The following is a 19,130-nucleotide window of genomic DNA, read 5'->3' on the forward strand; positions in this document are numbered from 1 at the left end:
CCATGGACTCAGAAGGAACTCTTTTGTCTAAGGGCAATATAAAACAGGTCCAGCTTGAACTTATGAATTCATTCTAAACTAAAATGATTGTTATTAAGGCAATTATTTGAAGATACTGGTTTTTTACCAAACCAGGGTTCAATGTGTTTTCTCTTTCCTTCTAATGAAAGTGCAAGTATAATAAGGATAGTTATGCTCCAGTCCAGCAATTCATAAATAACTGTATATAGGTAGTAAACTACCAGACTCTACATACATTCTCCTGGGTTGTTACAGTTATGTGGTAATTATTTTAATATAAGCTGAAGCAGTGGTTACATCTACAGTAGTAGAAAAAATTCAGTTACATTATGTATTACATTTTAAATAGGGTCACCAGTAATCTGTAACCTATTACATTTCCAAAGTAACCTTCCAAACCCTGTTGATTGATTGGGCAAGCTGGAGTGGTGGAAAATGAAACTGCTGATTCTATAGCAAAGGCAATCCTAAAGAAAGGAGAAATAGATGTAAAGAATATCTCTGTGAAGAGTGGAATTCGGAGGGAAAATCATGATTGGGTTGAGAGAGACTGTCAGGGATTATGGGGAAAGGAGAGCAAAGGTTAAAGGTTAAAATGTGTCCTGTGGGAGGCAGTGATACCACCAGTAGCGTCCACACTGCCAAAATATTACAAGAAGAAGAAGAACAAGACGTACATCGCGCAACCTACGTCATTCGCTCCTCAAAATCCAAGATGGCGGTATTTGCTAAACGGCCTATGGTGTCTGCTTGAGGACCAAAAGCATTAAACGGAGGCACCGTGCCGCAGAACAAGGGACTGGCAACGTTTATATTGAAAATCCACCTAATAGTCGTTTAAAACAATTAAACAGAACCGTGATTTGTATCCTGAAAGAAGCGTAGTTGTGCTGGAAGACGCTGAGAAGCTAACTTGGCGTTAGCTGCCTACTAACTTTAATAGTGTCAGAGGAATATCCATAAAAAAGAAGGTAATGGAAATATATATTGTTTTAATTGTGTACTTGACCTGGCTTCATGTGTGATAGTTTATGTAATGTTAACCCTGACAGCTAACGTGAATATTAGCAGTGAGCAGTCACAACAAACCGAGACGCAGATCGTGCGCACATTTGTACTACTGTACTCTATTCTTTACTGTTTACACGTAAATCACAGAACAATGAACGTCGGTCACTTCCCCATTTTCATGTGTAACGTAACGTTACGTTAGAAACGAATAACCAACACTGGGTTAGTTAGCTTAGTAGTATTTTCTGATAACTTACTTAACGTTAGCTTGCGGCTACCTGGTTACGCTACCAGCTAGCTAGCGGTTAACTTCTATTGCTCAATAGCATGACATGTCATACGTGTGTGGGCTTTTTGTCTGTCATTAAAACATTCTCCTTTACGTTATATGAGTGCTAGGTTGGTCGCGTCCATGTAAACAATGAGCTTATAAATACACTGCTTTACTTAGCTAAAGTAGCGTTAGCCTTAGCCTGCGCTTAAACAATTGTAGTCCAACGGCCTCATAACAACATGAGTGATTCATGATGACTTCCTGTGTTCACAGCTGCATGTGGACACTGTGTGCTGCATGAAGAACGTTTGATATTTCTAAAGAGGAAAAAACACGTATATTATTATGATCGACCAGTTTCTGTCTCATATTAACATCATGAATATTAACCCTTTACTTCATTTTTTCAGTGAGTTATATGTGTGGTGTAATTGACCAGTAGATTTTTAATCAGTAGTGTGACACTATACTCAGTTTTAATATCTCTTTTTGTCATCATGCAGTTTGTGAAATGACTTTGCTAGTTTGTGTTTGATAAGCAAATTGGCAGATTGTTATATGTTTGATCAAACTCTAAATCCTCCTGTTGTCCTTGGTTCATTTTGATCCTGGAGGACAACATGCGTTAACTCACAAATGAGGTATAATTTCATTTAATTGAGGCCTCTTGACCTTAATTTCCAAAAATATGTGTAAAGCTTGTGGTAATAAGTTGGAATGAAGTTGGCTAAAAAGGTCTAATTCATACCTTATTCTTTATTGACAGTCAAACCAAACTGGGTTGGTTTTGACCCAGGAGGACAATAGTTGCACAGTCAATAGGAAGACAACAGGAGGGTTAAAAAATTGAAGCCATATGATGGAGCCAGAGAGACAGTGATGCTGTAGACCTTCTCTTGGCAGACATTTTCACTAATTACTTTATTAAAAGCACATTTAAGCTCCCTTTTGTGCAATTGTCACACTGAGCACATACCAGCACCCTAAAACTGAGATAACTGAATTATAGTCATTACAGCTGTTTCCTGTTGCGCAGATGTGGACATATTTAATGTGGAAAATGAGGTTTAAAGAAAAAAAGGACACTGATGTAGGCAGGAGAGGGTGCAAAGTCACCACACTGGATAAAAGGAACACTGAGCCTTTTGCTTTGTCATTAGCTCAGCTGTGGTTTATGTTTTAGAGGGGTTGAGACCTTTGAGGTCCGGATTATAATAATGTGGTCTTATTGTAGACTGCCTTCACATCTTTATTTGGGTTCATTTGGTCCAGGTGAAGGGGATCATAGTTTTATCCAGTTTGAACTCAGACTGGCTTTTTTCACAATAAAAGAACCAAATTAGACAGACAGTCAGGTCTCATCCTGCACCATCAGCACTACTTTGTTATAGGTGGGGAAATAATATTGAGCTGAGTATACTGAACTGATTTAGCAATGCATTCCTCTAATATTGTTGGACAGGTATTACAGATCTAAATCGATGCAGCAGGGCCAGAGATTTCTGTTATGTTCTGTGTGTCTCTATAGAAGTAGTGGCAGTAGTAGTAGCAGTAGTGGTGGTGGTGGTAATAAAAGCAGTAGTAGTAGTAGTGGTGGTAGTAGTAGTAGTAGTAGTAGTAATAGTGGTGGTGGTGGTGAATGAGGGAGGTCAGTATATCTGAGGTTTAAGTTAAAGCTTCTATAGATCTGGTTTAACTCATATTTAAGGCAGTGGTTCTCAAAGTGGAGTCCTTACAAGCGTTCCAGGGGGGTCCCCAGCAAAAAGGGGAAACATTTATTTTCACTCTGATTCTCTCAATAAGTAACACAATGGCATATTGTATGACTGTTTCTGTATTAAGACGTCTTTGAAATCTTGTCCAGTGAGGGGCCCTTGGACAAAAATCCTCCTAAAGTTCAACATCAGGGCAGATTTGAATCATTTCTATTAGTTCAAATCTGTTATCCTGTTGGATCACATGAGGACAATACATTCATACGTGTCAAACTAATGTAAATGTGTAAATACATTGTGTTATAAATGTTAGATGTACCTTCATTAATTCAGCCTGAAGTCTGTACTACAAGGCTGATTGCATATTTGACTGTAAGGAGATAAGTTATTATTGTAGAAGCTGAATCTTATGAATATGATTTACATTTGTATGAGACTAATGTAACGTTTTGTTACCAAAGACGAGTCAACACACTATTTATGATAATATTTATGCAAAAAGCTCATAAAACAGTCCTGCTCATGCTGGCCTACATCCAGAGACACATTTATGTAGTGTTACATTATATAATGTGTCATCTTGGTCCTAACCGTTGCCTTCTAGATTCAGTATGATGTCTTTGCTGTGTTATGATGATGACCTGTTCAGTTTGTTTGCATGATGTATTTAATGAAAGTGTCATTCATTTTAAATCAGCAGGAAAGTCTGTGTATGTTTGGATTTGCACCATGTCATTGGTTATTGGTTAATGAAGATACTTGCAGATGGTAAGCTTGGTTTAAAGCCCCCCTTTCCCTGTTTACACAGCTCATCAGTTGGACCAGAGGAGGACAGCAGGACTTGCAGGGATTCTGACATCCCTTATCATCATCGGGCCCTGAGATGACATCACAGCAGCCTCAGCTCCCCAATGCTGCTCTTCCTCCCCAGCTCGCCCACAACTCCTCTCCTCAGCAGGCCCGGCCTCACATTCACGCCAATCAGCTGGACTCGAGTCATAGCAGTGGCCCCCTGGACCACCGAGCTCTGACGGGCAGGCCCGGCTGCTCGGGCGCGGCCGCAAACAGCGGCGAGGCGACCAACAGGAACGTTTCGGCCTCCTGCCACAACTCCAGCTCGTCCAGAAGAGATGGGAGCTTCGAGCCTTGGCCCGAGGAAGCAGTGGACAACTCCCACGGGCTGTACTCACTCCACCGCATGTTTGACATAGTGGGAGCCCAGCTGACTCATAGGGATGTCAGGGTACTGTCGTTTCTGTTTGTGGACGTGATCGACGAGTACGAGCGCGGCGGCATCAGAAGTGGAAGGGATTTCCTGCTGGCCTTAGAGCGCCAGGGTCGCTGCGATGAGACCAACTTCAGACACGTGCTCCAGCTTCTGAGGATTATCACCCGCCACGACCTGTTACCTTATGTCACACTCAGGAAACGACAGGCCGGTGAGTATAACAGCATCACCACAAGTTACATACATATTTAACACGATTCAGAGCAGCAGCCTCACTGACACAAGCCAATCAAGAAGCCCAGAGCATTTATCAAGCATTTTAACCAGTGGTTTAACTCAGACAATTCACAGTGGCAGCAAATGATCCAGACCTGGACCATTAGGACTGATTCCTCTCTGTCTCCACATAAACATCTCTGAATGTATCCATCTTAATGAAATTCATGAGTCAAGTGTCAGAGTTTAGCTACATTGAGTTCAGCTCAGGATAACATGTCTATGAGTATTAGAATATTGACTGTTTTTTGACACAGTGACTGTATGATTAAAAAATATAGTGCTAAAAGTATCACACACACACACACACGTATATATATATATACACTAATAATGTATACCACACAAATAACATAAATCATTTGTCATAGTTTATTCCACTACAAGAGTAAACAGGATAGATATGAAGACAACAGAAGCTACCATTATGACATTAAAGGTTCTGAATTGACACTCTCTATATGTCAATGACACTATATGAAGATAGTAAAAGAAAGAGGAATATAGGATGAGGAAACTCTAACAGGAGAAAGCCAGGGAGCCTCTTATTGCTGCCATTTTGCCTTTTCCAACATGCTTTTTAAATGATGCAGGGGCAGCATGAGACCATAGAATTGACGTCATATTAAGTATGATCAAATGTTGTATGATGACAGGATAACAACACACTTATATTAGACCAACACACATTATTTTTATACCTCTATAAACATTATTATTGGTAAATATAGAAACATCCTAATAGGTTTTTTGTATCCATAGTCACTAAGATTTAGGACACAAGCTCACAGCTCAGAGCCAGTCATATTTAATATTAAACAATGTTATATCATCAAGCCCTCAGTAGAATGTGGGAGCCACATGAAAATGTAATCTCTTTATACTGAGAAGTACTCTATGTTGATGTTAATGTGTGGTGTGTAGCTGCTCTGTGAGGCAGCACCTTTACCTACATAATTAGTTTGATAACATGCACACAGATTACTCATTTAAAAACACCTCATATAACTGATTTGCATCACATTTTAAATCCTTACACTCTAAGAAAATAGTGTATGTGTATATTTATTTAAAAAACTTATACAGTAAAAGATGTAATGCACATCATGGATACAGCATTACAGGTTATATATGTAAGAAGTGTGAAACAGTTTACATGTGTCAGGTCTGTCTGCTTTCTTTATTATGTGCTAGCAAGCTAAAGATTTCTGTAGCACAAAGAAAACCGTAGTAGCATATACAGGTGGATGATTAACCCTTAAATGCCGTTCACAGTCTGACCCTTTTATAATATGGAGCAGGTCAAGTAGCTCTTTATAATTAGTCCCTATACCAAATCTTATATCACAGATCCATTTAGATTCAATACATAATAGATATAATAAATAGGTGAATAATCCTCCATTCATGTTTTCTTCAGGTTCGACGCAAATTTATAAAGAAAACACAATATTGTATTTCATATATAAAACAGGAGAACATAACCTCCATAATAACTTCTATCAATTATTTTCAAAGTGAAGGATGCAACATTTTTGAATAGTGGGTTTCATTATGTGACACAACATCAGAGGTCTGTTATGTTATTATGAGAAGTGTAAGTGAGGATTAACACATCGTCTGCTGATGGAGTGTGCATGTCGGAGCAACAACATGTTAACTGCAGCTCACTTATCAGCCACTCCACTCATCAATGAGAAGCAAGTACTGCTTCTTAAATATCTAACCTTTAAACCAAAGAATTATCTTAAACTGTTTTAGATGGAACTTTGTTATATTGTTGTCTGACCCTCAATATAATGACAATAAAGCTACTAATGTAAGTGTAGGGCTGCAACTATTGATTATTTCAAAACAAATAAATGAAAAATAATAATGTAGTAAAGTCAAATGACTTTGAAACAAGACATATTTAACATGTTTAACTTAGACAAAGGCTATTTGGTCAGAATATTCCACTTTTTTAATCAAAACTAAACCCATTTAGTGCATTTAATTTCAGTGCCATCTGAAACAAATACATGAATTTACTTAATTTTAGTGTGACTGATTTTAATTTTTGCATCATTAGGTTACCATACCTATTATTAAGTGCACTAGATTGCCCCGCTCATCCTACCTCAGGCTTTCAGTGTAGAGACCTGAAATCAACCTCACTGCTCCTCTCCTCATCTCCTACTGCTGACTGTGAGATCTCAGCAGATAGAAGCTGTTAGTTCACTAACTAGAACAACAAGGTTAATGATCCACACAAGTGACGTTATAAAAAGAAGACGTGACCTGCAAATAAGCAATCGAAAACCGATCGTGTGTGCCCCGTGTCACCCCCGACTAGATGCCACACACGCTTTCTAGTTTTCACTCTCTAGTAACTTGCCCTGCGACATAGCGAGTGACGTGATGTGCGTCAGTAATAACCATCAGTGTAAAACACAAGCAGAATAATGCGAGTGAAATGAATTCAACAAAGCTTCAATTCAAGAAAAAATGCCTCAATCATTTTTTGTTATCGAATGATTCGAATAATTGTTTCAGCCCTAATCAAGTGACACATAAAGGGGAACTTTGGTGTTATTTTTTTAAAAACCTGGACTCTCCTTTCCATTATTTTCTAAGTGACTTATGAGGACAACAATTTTTGAAACAGGTCCAGTATTGAGTGAGAGCACTCCAGCTGGCAGCTGTAAAACAGGCTGTAATGTAATCCGTCTGGGCAATTGTGCCCATCAAAGTACATCCTCTAAAATCTGTCTACATCTACAGAGGTCAACCTTAATAACTAAATAAGTGTTAATGAGGAGTGTGGGTGTAGTTCTATATGTGACAGTAGGTGTGTATGTAGTATGATTAACATTAAGTTGGCAGATAGTAGGGCGTGAACTTGTCTCCAGTGATCATTTTAACCCAAACCATGATCTTTATATAGTTCTAATATAACTAGACATTAACCACAGCATCACACCTTAAAACATCATTATTTTACCTCCCTATAGATCCTCATGTGTGAGGGCAGCAGTGTAAAATACAAAACAAAAGAAACTGTGAAAATACATAATAGTTCATCAAGGATGAAGATAATTGTTCATTAATCGTAATCCAGGTTAAAAGTTCAATTAATCGTGATTTTGAATTTTTGCCATAATCGCCCAGCCCTAGCAGATAGTCTGTGAAAGTTCTCTCTGAGCGTAGGATGCTATCAGGTTGTTTTAATAATATCATTAATTGCGCAGTCTGTAGCAGGAGTAGGTGACATCACTTAAGGTAATTTAGCAGATTACACACAGCTCCCTCTGCAATGACAAAAGACTGTGTGTGAGACAACAGAATTGTTCAGATCACAATGTAGAGCAAAAACTAATCAGAATCAAAGTCTTAACTTAGCTGACCACATTTTAGGTAGGAGTAGTTTGTCAAAGAATGGGGCCGATAACTTCATGTTGCCAATAGGTGGACAATGATTCAGTATTGGCCTGTATACATCTTCAGACTGAGACTCCTGTTAAACATGTAAAAGTTGAAAAAGATGTGATGATATGGAAACGTTACAGTAGTTTCTTTTTTCATGTTGAAACATCAAAATTTGCTGCGTTGCCACGACAATGGTGCTCAATGACAAAGCACAAGCTTAATAATATAGCATTATCAACGCCTGAAGGCTCTTCTGACCACATTTGATGTGGACCTTGAGGTGTTTAATCTGTTAGGAAGAGATTGTAATGATGCAGCACCTGTAACTTCCTTAGACTCAATCATTGCATGCAATTGACATGTCTTTGCTGCAGGTTTATGTATGAATTGCTTGTATTGTCTTCTTACTGCCTTATTTTAAGTCATCTTAATTCTAAATATGAAAGAGACACAGATAAGGAATATACACTTATAAGGATAAGGAAATCTGGGCCTGACAGTACCAATCATTAGCTATATTTTTTAACGTTCACTCTTTCATGGGGAGATGTGGATGCACCCTGAAAGAGTCTTCACCATAATAACAGTATGCAGTGTTCCTCACAACATCTGTGTCACCAAGAGGATCCCCTCCCCAGGCAATACCATCAGCCAGTGCAACAGGAAGACGTTCAAACTGTGGTCTCTGCAGTGCATGAGGACGTCAATGGACGATTAGTCTGCACAAACATTGTTAACACCTCATAAGTTCAGACAGCTCTCTCTTACTGTTTCAACACATCAGAGGTCTTATAAAGAGAGAGGAGCCACAGTTTAGAGAGAGAAAGCAGCAGACTATTGGAGAAATGACTAATGACCGATCAGCTGGTCGGTGCCAGGTACTATCCACAACTTTTGCCTAATGGAAAACCAAAAAAAGCGAGTTGAGTTGTTACCATGTAGTGGAAAAGGACCTTTAGTCTATGTAATGTCCCCAAAAGTGACCTAGGTCAACGTGTGTGTGTGTGTGTGGAGCTCAGCCCAGCCCTTGTGCAAACAGGCACAGAGGAAGACAGGGAGGCAAAGCTCTTACTGCTGTATATGACGGAGCAGCCTATTATCAGTACTGGTACTTGGTTTAATAAGAAGCTCCCAGACACTCTGTGCTGCTGTTGCTATTTTAGTGTCATTCCCTTAATTTGTCTAACATACCTGCTAATTATTTCTACCTCTGTGTTCAGGCTTCCTCAGCAAATTGTGAATTGCCAATCATCAGAGAGAGAGAGAGAGAGAGACATGATTCTCTCTGACAAAGTCAACATGCTGATTTGACTGATTAGATTTTTACTCTTTGGTAGAGAGACCAAATTATGTAGTGAAGATAAGTTGTTTTCCTGTTTGCATGTCTTTGCTCTGTTTAAATTAAACCCTTTCTACCAAACTTTAAAAAAAATGAATTCCTGTGTCTTATAAAATCATAGAACAATAGATACTGGTGTTGGAAAACACCTAACAATATCTATCCCCAATCAAAAGAGATGGAAAGAGAAAAGTGAAGAAATAAGGAACAGCTCATGAGTCAAAGTATAGCACCTCATCTGTCCAAATGGTGCTTCTGTTAGATGTATGGCTGCTAATGAAACTGACACAGTGGCATTTATTGATGATTTCACTGAGGTAAACAGTACAGGAGCATTCTGTGTGCTCACATTCAGACAAACACATCAAAACTCAGTGGAGCGCATTTCATCATTCAGCAAGAACTACAAACCTAACCATACAACCACAGAAACCAAAGAGCTTTTCAGGATGAAGAGGTGGAATATGCTCTATTAATCCATTCCAGGACCAGACTAAAGACAGAGAGTCCAGGACAACTCAGATCTGAAGGTGTCTGCTGTGAAGGTCTGACAGAACATCACCAGAGAAGATAGAAAGTCATGCAAAGGATTTTCTACAAAATATTAAATATGATGATTTGGTTTGACATCATGTGCATCTGTCCAATTATGTTTGATCCCTTAAACTTGTGTTCTCACACACACACACACACACACACACACAGAGCGAGAGTTCTTTCTATTCAAATTAAAGCTGAAACTTTAATGTTGTATCCATTATTTTATACAGGCTGCTATTTTGGCTCCGTCTGATCAACATTTTATGCAACAATAACAATGATATAAATATACACAATACATAATAATAAACATGTTGATGTGTGTTATACCAGTCATACGTTTGGACATGTTCTCATTCAAGTGAATGTGAGGGCGTGTCCAAATGTTTGCCTGGTACTGTATTTGACTGAGGTTACATTCCTGTATCAACGCTGGCAGTGCACATACACTAGCTGCTGCATCATGTGTGCCTGCTGTGTGAGGTATTCCACATGTTTGAATGTGATGATTGAAACTGGAATTGAAAGTAACATCAGACATCACCTGTCTGTTTTTCAGTGTGTCCAGACCCTGTTGACAAGTATCTGGAAGAGACATCAGTACGTTACATTTCACCCAGAGGAGCAGTACAGAGCAGGGACGCAGCGCCTCACAGAAGGACTGGTGGGTGTTTGTGTGTGTGTGTTTGTGCGTGTGTGTGCGTGTGTGTGTGTGTGTTTGTTTGTTTGTGTATTTTTTCTATAAACTAATTCTCATTTCTTCAATCAGCAAGAGTAAGAATAGTAATACATGCAGCCAATTGAACATGCTCATAAGTAGTTAATTGTGAAGTATTGTGTTCTGTGATGCAGAGGCTTGATTAACATTTAAATTAACCTGTCACACTTGCAGGTCCTCAGCCAGTCATTTGCTGTTCCTCGTCAGGACCTCATGTTGGCCCGCCCAGAACAAAGCCAGCTACTCCTGTATCCAACCGCAAACGGAAGAGAAGTCATTCCTCAGCTGACTGCAGAGAGAAGCAAACATGTGGTAAAAAGAACAACAACGTAGAGAGTAGGGATGGGCATGATTAATCGATGGTCGATAATGGATCGTTAAGAATTCGATAGGGGTCGATATTTGACAGAGAAAACGGCTCAGCTGCCTACGAGCTGCTGTAGATGTCAAACGTAAACATGAAGAGGTCATGGCGAAGTTTGACGTGGGACCTTTTCAAACTAAAAAATGACAGAGTTCATTGTAAACCCTGCACCTTAATCAGGTTCCTCAGGTCAGCAGGACAATGCCTCTGCATCCCGGCTACTTCAGTCCCCTCAGAGCAGCTGTTTTCAGCTGCTGGACTGACTGTCTCCCGGCTGCGCTCACTGATCCTTGACCATGCTAACATGCTAACATACTAATCTTCCTCAACAAGAATCAGTAGGCTGGAGTTACTTTACTATGTTATGAGTGGACAGTCACCACCGCTGTAGCCTTTAGGTGAGTCACTCTTGTTGTTTTATGAGGCTCTAGTTAAATAAGCAGAATTGTGAAGTAACACTGTCTCTATCACTCTTTCTCTCTCGGCTCGGCTGGGTGCATTTTGCAGTCTTTTAACGTTATATTTTGGCAAAAACTGAGATTCAGTTATTAGATTTGATTTTTTTTTGTAAGTAATTCTAAAAGAGGCTCAATTGTGTTTTACAGCGCCGTAGTGATTGATATGTGAAGAGGTTTGGCTCGGAGCCTCGGGCTCAGCTGCTTTTACAAGTGCTGCGTATCTTTTTTGTTTAAATAAATTAGTTGAACTTTAACTGCCTTATCTGAGAGGATTGTTGTTGGAATAACGATTTAATTGAGGAGAAACACTGTATTTTGTATATTCATGGCATTTTTAAGATTACAACAACAAAAATGTATTTTCCTTATGATTGATCAAAAACGTATTCAAATGCCCATCCCTAGTAGGGAGTAGAGATGTCAGTGGTTAACCACAGAGGATATTTTGAACCAGTTACACATATTGATCTATAGGCTATTTGCAGCAGCTAGACAGTGTAGTATAAACCAGTTAATTTCTGTATTCCCTGTAGTCAGTCAACTCCACTCCTGCTCACAAAGTCTTCCTGTTCTCAAGGACTTTTTAAGGGGTACCTCTCACTATTTCTAGCACATCTGTACTGTTGACTGAACATCTGACATCTGGCTTCCCACACCGAGGACACCGAGTCCTTTCCTTGCTTGATGTCCAATTCTTTGGACAACAAAGTCCCGTTTCAATTAAGGAAGTTCAAATTTAGGAGGTGGGAACTTTACAGGAAGGTCATCTCACTCAGTCATCTCAGCTGTTGTGTCTCCATTTCAGAGTAGGACCTTGATAGGACCCACCAGACTTAGGAGGTGACCTAATCATTCTGCAACAGTTTCAATCGTCATATAATCGTTGTGTGACAGTTTTGACCGTGACGTCACCGAGGCGATGCACCAAAAGCATAACAATACCCAATCAGCACCAAGTCAACATCAAGCCCCACCCAGGAATTTTTTCGAGGCCACATGGAGTACATACCCCGAGACAGGAGCTCATTTTGCCCCCGTAAAAGTTCTGGGTAATTGTCCTTCAGGGGCGGGTCCTGCTATGGAGACAAGTGCCAACGGTCATTGCCCCGTAAAATTACCCCCAAGTTCCTGCAGTGGAAACGGAAAGGTTTAGGGACATCCAACAAAACCTTCTCTGAATTGGAGCAGGTCAAAGATTTATTATAACACATGGTCATGGTTAGAGAACAGGTGGGAGGAACTAGTTAATTTCGAACATACCTCAGACAAGCTAGGATTGGGATGTTATTTCATAATGAATGATGCTGTTATGTGTGAGTCCCAGTTTTACTTTCTAATTCACTCTGTTTCGACTCTGTTCTGCCTCGATACTTCTGACTCTTACCTTGTGCTCCTCCTCAGATATTCGCCTCCGGGTTCGTGCTGAATACTGCCAGCATGAGTCTGCGCTTCAGGGCAACGTCTTCTCCAACAAGCAGGAGGCAGTAGAGCGGCAGTTCGAGCGCTTCAACCAGGCCAACACTATCCTTAAATCCCGAGACTTGGGCTCCATCATCTGTGACATCAAATTCTCCGAGCTTACCTACTTGGATGCCTTCTGGAGGGACTACATTAACGGATCATTGCTAGAGGCCCTTAAAGGGGTCTTCATTACAGATTCCCTAAAACAGGCTGTGGGCCACGAGGCTATAAAACTGTTGGTCAATGTAGACGAGGAGGACTACCAGGCAGGTCGACGCAAACTGCTCCGTAATTTGGTCACAAGTGGAGGGGCTCTCCCAGGAAGTAGCAAAGACTGTGTGTCTTAGATACACTCTCCAGCTGATGGCATTCGGGAGGAACACTGCTGTGCTTCCCTGTCAGGGGGATAGAGTGAGATGTGGTGGTGTCATTTGAGGTGCCTGAAGTGCGTGCCTAAAAGAAACTCAACAATTTCCAGCCAGCCCATTGATTCCTTGAGAGCTAAGATGGGAGGATATGTAGTTGTCACCCCTAAGCGTAGCATGCGAGGTGATCGGGAACTATGTCAGCAAACAGTAGGCAATGCATCTAGGTTGACGTCATTTTGAAAATGAAGTTGTTCATTTTTCTTCAAAGGAGGAGGATGCTAATCTCACGTGCATTACATTTAAAGAGGACTTTGTTATTTCTGATATATTAGCTCATTGAAACACATTTGTTGACTCCCATGATGCTCTTTAACTCGTTGAAAAGCAGTTATTACAGAAAACGTGCTTAAAGCTGACAAGTTACTCCCAGTGGGAGCTGTACTTAATTGTCAAAATGGTTCATTTTTGGTGAAAATTTTTCAGTTTTTTCAAGGTACATTTACAGATTGATTGGATTAACCCAATCAGAAAGTGTTCTGTGTGTTATAGAAAGGCACAGACTGTAGTAAGACTTACACTTAGTTTTCTCTGTTTCTGTCATCTTATTATCCTACTTTCCCAAACATTTTAACACTTTCCTTGTCTGTGAAGATGAACACTTTTTAGAGCATTTTTTATTGGCCCATATTTGGTCACTGGACATCATTTGCTGTGTCTGAAATCACTCCCTGCATACTAAACAGTGCACTATATTTACCTTCTGCCATTTTTTCTGAGTGTCTGAGTGTGTAGATGTATCCACAATAAATATAGTGTCCTCAAACTTTCTACAATGGAATGAAAAAGTACTTTCTGCTAACAATGCCACAATGCAGTGTAGCGCATTTAATAGATGCAAACATTACTGTTGTGACCTAACAGCTGATACTAACAATGGTAAGTGTCTAATATCTCAACTTACTGCTCGATATTGAATAAATGATTGGGTGTGTTTTATAAAGGGAGGAGTGAACGAGTGATTTCTGACACAGCCGGTGTGTGTCTTGGCTTTCTTTTAACAAAATCTCACGTAAGTCTCTAATTACCTTTGTTGGGCGATATATTGTCCCAGAAATAATCGCGATAAACGATATTATTGTCATTTTAAGACCATTTTATGCCACAGTTGCAATTAACTTGGTAACACTTGTTTGAAATGCCATATGTACCCCCCCCCCCCCCCCACCTTCACTTACAGCATATCTGCAGCCTGCCTACATATCCCACACATCCCATGATATTTGGGTTTCTAGAAATGTCAGGATATCAGGTCTTTTTTTTGTCGGGGCGAGTGTCATGCTCACACCAAAAAAAAAAAAAAAAAGGGATTTTATGAGTTAAATGTAAACGAGTCCTTTTCGGTTTTATCTTTTTAAAAAAAGAGACGGATTTCCAACCACCACTTTAGTATTGTTCAGATTGTACATTTCACGTGCTGTTATGCTCTTCTCTTGTCAGTAGGTGGTAGTGTTTAGCCGTGATTCCTCGAGGGACCGGAGTTTGAGGGTACTGTTCCAAATCCTAAAGCAAACACAACATATTCCTACTCACTACTGTTTACAACTTTTTCCAGGTTAGTAGGGATGCATAGTCTCTCAGAAATCAACATGAAACAATTTTACTCATGTTCCCTCAGAGTATAATGATGTTTTGTTAAATGATATTAATTAAAAACAAGCAGTAAATTGCCCGTCTCATGTATCCAAAGGTGCCATCTATGTACTGGGTTTTTCCTCAGCTGTGGTTAGGTTACTCTCCTGTAAACATACACACGTTTAAACACGATGGGCAATATAGAGGTTGGCAAAAATGACAGAGGTCCATATTTCATTTAGTAAATTGATCACGTAATGATTGTGACAGGCCTAATCTCAAATGTTAACAGCAGATTTTAATTTCGGTTGTCAAGTCACTGCCAATATTTGCTATGTGGATCTTTTTTAATGTGTTGAGTTTTTTTTTTCAATCAAACATGAAGTCAATCACTGTGTCACTTCCAGGTGTTTGAGATTAGTTTGGATGGTAAATCAGTGCAAGTTTCATTGTCAGCCTGTATCTCTGAACCTCAAAACCCCTGTTCACTCATTATATAAGACTGTTACAAGATTGAAGTTTTATTTCTTTTTTTCATTTGAAAGTACACAGTTGGTGAAAATCACAACCAGAATGGGTTAGATTGATTTTAGTTGTCATGACAATAAGACTACAGAACAGAAATAATCCAGATAGAAAAACACTCCACAGGTTTTTGGGAAATTAAAGATACTTTAACCATGTGTAGTTGACGTGGCAGGTACACCTTCAGTAGCCTGCACTGCACTGATGATGAGGTCATTGAGTCCACAAGCTGAAAAAAGGATGTATGAGCAGGTGTTGCAATCACTTCCTCACCCAGTCTCCAGACCAGACATCTCCACAGGCATTCACAAACCCAAACTACTAAGACATAAGGCATTTCCATCCTCTTCAGTGTAGTGTAAAGATCTTTAACTGTAACTAAAAGCTGTATATTCATTTCTTTTCTGTATTCATGGAATGACGTAGATGAACTGGGGACATAAGGTTGGCTGGTGCCTGTGACAAGCACGTGTTAACAGTATTATCGCTCTTATTTTAAGCAGCAGATACACCTGAACAGTACTGTTAGTACTCTATTTAGATGGTTTTGTCCAGTCCTACAGGATTTAAATAAGGCTGCTAAATCCAACTGATCTGAGATAATGTTTTCAGAAGATCAATGTGTTGGTGTAACAATGTCAGAAATTGTGCACATGAAATGTTCCTACAACAGCAGAGAGAGCTCTGTTGAGGCCTGTGTGTACTTGATGCAGTTTAGAAGGTGTCAGTCAAAGAGCTTTCTGTCTGTTAAGCTCAGTCTAACATTTAGTTCAGTTTATCTAGTTTTTTTTCCATTGCTCTGTTTTCTTCACAACACAACACGACAGGCTAACACTTGAAGTGCAAAGCTCTCCATCCACTCAGTTATTCTCGAATGGTATACTGAGCAAGTGTCTCATCAGATTAAGGACAGAGTGTGGGTGAAGATGGTGGGCTGATTTTTTTTATTTTTATTTTTTTTATTTTTTATGTTCATCTTTTCATGACACTTTGTGAATTAGGAGTACAGACTGCTCCCGTTTGGACATGAGGCAAACCTACCGCCAGACAAAAAATGTCAGTAGCAAAACCTCCAGAGCACATTTAATGACAACATATTGAAAAGCGTTGCTTCTTTAGGATCTCATCGTGGTATCTATGGTATAGTTGCCGTAGTTGGAGAAAGATTGCTGTTACGTTTAATAAGAAAGCAAATGTCAGTCGGACACCTGCGCTGAACATTGGCGTATGACTTCAACTTGTTGAGGCAATCTCAATTGACATCAATCAATCTTTATTTATATAGCGTCAAATCACAACAAAAGTCATCTCAAGGCACTTTACACATAGAGCAGGTCTAGACTGTTCTCTTTAAATTCAAATTAAAGAGACACAACATGGACACAGTTTCGACGGGCTGCTTTCATCATACATCCTCATACATCATTGCTTTAAAAAAAAAGGAAAGACGTAGCAGGATTGACTTTGACTCAAAGCAAATGCTCAACTACTTTAATCGGAAAATGTACGAAACCACTGATCTCTATCAAAGACGTGGCAGTATAATGCAGTTCTGTGATGAGATTATTTGAATCCTGTTACAGAGGTAGATTAGAGACTGTTATTGTAGTAAGAACTGACTGAGTCTATAACTGTTAAGTGCACATAGCCAAACCGCTGACATAACGAAATATACTAGTGAACTCACACTCTCAAACAGTGTAGCTGCAAATGTGTACTTAGTCAGCAAATGATGGTTTGATTCAGCTTTTCAAAATAAATAACAGGCTCCTGAAGCGGGATTGTGAAACTAAAGTTGTGTATGTGTGTGTGTGTGTGTGTGTGTGTGTGTGTGTGTGTGTGTGTGTGTGATGTATGCTCTGGATAAATCCAAGACATTCAAATCAGCTTCTATGTATCATATTAATTAGGGACGCCCAACGAAACTTATCTCTGAATTGGAGCATCAGTGTTTTGATTTCCTTCATCCTGAATATGTGTCCTTGTTGCATTATCTTCTTTTTTTTTTGCCAAATTTTTTGTAATCAGATTCTGCCTGTTTCAGTTGAAGTGTGAGCTGAAATTCAGTGTTTTACTTTGACGTATCATATTCAAAAATTTAATGTATGATTTTACTATATATACATTTCCTGCTTAAAAAAAAAAAAAAAAAAAAGCCCTTTCTTATCTGTGTTGTCTTAACATCCATGCTTGCATATCAAAACACACGAGTCATGATTGGAAGGCCACTAATACTGTGAATTCTATAAAGTAGGCCTACATTTTATATTTCTACCCCCAGTGGAATTTCATATAAGGTTTGAAAGTTAGTATCTATTATATAGGTTGGTGTATGTTCTGTCGATTGTATGTTCTGTTCTGTTAGTTGTTCAATGCAGCTGTCTTTTACGCAAAAATTGCATGTAACCTTCATGATCTGATCCCCACAACTGTCATAGACACTCACAGTGCTAACATTTTGTAAATAACTTTATTGGATGTCAGGAGTTTTTCTTACGTTTGCATTTCTTTGCCGAAAAAACATACACGTAGGACTGTTAATAAATGAAGTGGATGGGTTTTTATTTTGAAGTCCCAATCCTAATTTTTTTATGTCACATGGCACATATTTAAAAAAAAAAAAAAAAAAAAAAAAAAAGAATCTTGTTGGTGGAAAATAATGTACAAATTCCAGATCTGACTGTAAAAGAAAAATATAGAAGACATATTTAAACAAAAACGCTTCCTGATAGATCTAATGCTTCTGAGTTGTGGAATAATCATCACATGTAAATGTTTCAACTGTGTACCAACATTTACATCAGACTGGGCCTTTGTGCATCTCACTTCTCTCATACACCTGTCCTCATTCCTTTTTCACTCGTCTCTCGCTTCTCAGCTCGTCTTTTCTCAAATCCGGGGCGACGCATTTTTTTTGACAAACTAGGCAACAACGAGTTTTGTTTGGGCTATGAATGTTCTCGCAGAGACTTGAATGTATGTCAGTATGAACCAAACACTCTACCGGTTATGATGGTATGGCTTTCAACACATGTAAGTGAAATGATAAGAAAAAGTTGGTGGTTAGTTCTGTGTAACTTTTGACCAATAAAAGTAAGCCTTGCCATTTTCTGTATGCCATGGATACTCCGCAATCAGTTAATTTATTGATCATCAAACTTGAGCTTTGACTAACCGCCGTGACAGCAGGTCTGCTAGCTGTCAGTCAGTATGATCCAACTTTGTACAAAATAGATTAAACAAATTTCTGAAAATACGTTGGCTAGTCCTGTGTTCTTGTTTACATACAGTGTTTCCCTACAGACTCTGAAATCAGTGATGTCATTCATTAAAGTGATTTACCATCCAGACAGGAAGTATGTAGAGAGTTTCACATGTTTTGGATGTGTGGATACTACATTGAAGACAAAGTCTCAGTTTTAATTTAAGTTTACATACATATAGAAAGAATGATGTCTTTCTTATCTTCATCAAGAAGACAGCAAAAGCAAAGACAGAGGGAAAAAAAGAGAAGAAAAGGAAACATTGCTTTGTAAGGAGAGGTAAGTAGGCCCTAAAAACCTGTTTATCCCCACTACCAGTAACTGCAAAAACATACTATATGAGTGTGTTAAAGCATCTATTCTTGATCTATGTATACCTCTTGATCCAAAAAGAGACATTTCTGTGTTTAATGGATGACTCCACCTGCATTTATGTCCATGTTTTTCAAATGGAAACGCTCAGATTGTGAGTGCTCTGTTCTGTCTGTGTCTGTAAGCATGTTTAGCAGAGCAGCAGGTAAAGGTATAA

At 39.1% G+C, this 19,130-nt stretch overlaps 1 protein-coding gene across 2 annotated transcripts; it reads left to right on the forward strand.

Annotated features, from left to right (window-relative positions):
• The first annotated feature begins 737 nt into the window (after positions 1 to 737).
• Positions 738 to 18,577, forward strand: dedd (death effector domain containing). 2 transcript variants are annotated; one of them, XM_062426799.1, is made up of 5 exons: positions 738 to 992; positions 3,830 to 4,460; positions 10,372 to 10,476; positions 10,705 to 10,842; positions 12,754 to 18,577. In XM_062426799.1, exons 2-5 carry the CDS (start codon positions 3,905 to 3,907, stop codon positions 13,158 to 13,160), a joined length of 1,206 nt encoding a protein of 401 aa, XP_062282783.1. In that variant the 5' UTR covers positions 738 to 992; positions 3,830 to 3,904; the 3' UTR covers positions 13,161 to 18,577. The 2 variants fall into 2 exon arrangements, with proteins under 2 accessions (XP_062282783.1, XP_062282784.1); XM_062426800.1 differs by lacking the exon at positions 10,372 to 10,476.
• The last annotated feature ends 553 nt before the right edge of the window (positions 18,578 to 19,130 follow it).

Source organism: Scomber scombrus, chromosome 10 (genome assembly GCF_963691925.1).
Source record: "Scomber scombrus chromosome 10, fScoSco1.1, whole genome shotgun sequence".
In the NCBI taxonomy this organism is placed as follows: Eukaryota; Metazoa; Chordata; class Actinopteri; order Scombriformes; family Scombridae; genus Scomber; species Scomber scombrus.

Coding starts and splice junctions, on each gene's coding strand:
- dedd (XM_062426799.1), top strand. CDS start 3,905: ATGACATCACAGCAGCCTCAGCTCCCCAATGCTGCTCTTCCTCCCCAG. Junction 10,477..10,704: donor AGCGCCTCACAGAAGGACTG/GTGGGTGTTTGT, acceptor TCACACTTGCAG/GTCCTCAGCCAGTCATTTGC. Junction 10,843..12,753: donor CAGAGAGAAGCAAACATGTG/GTAAAAAGAACA, acceptor GCTCCTCCTCAG/ATATTCGCCTCCGGGTTCGT.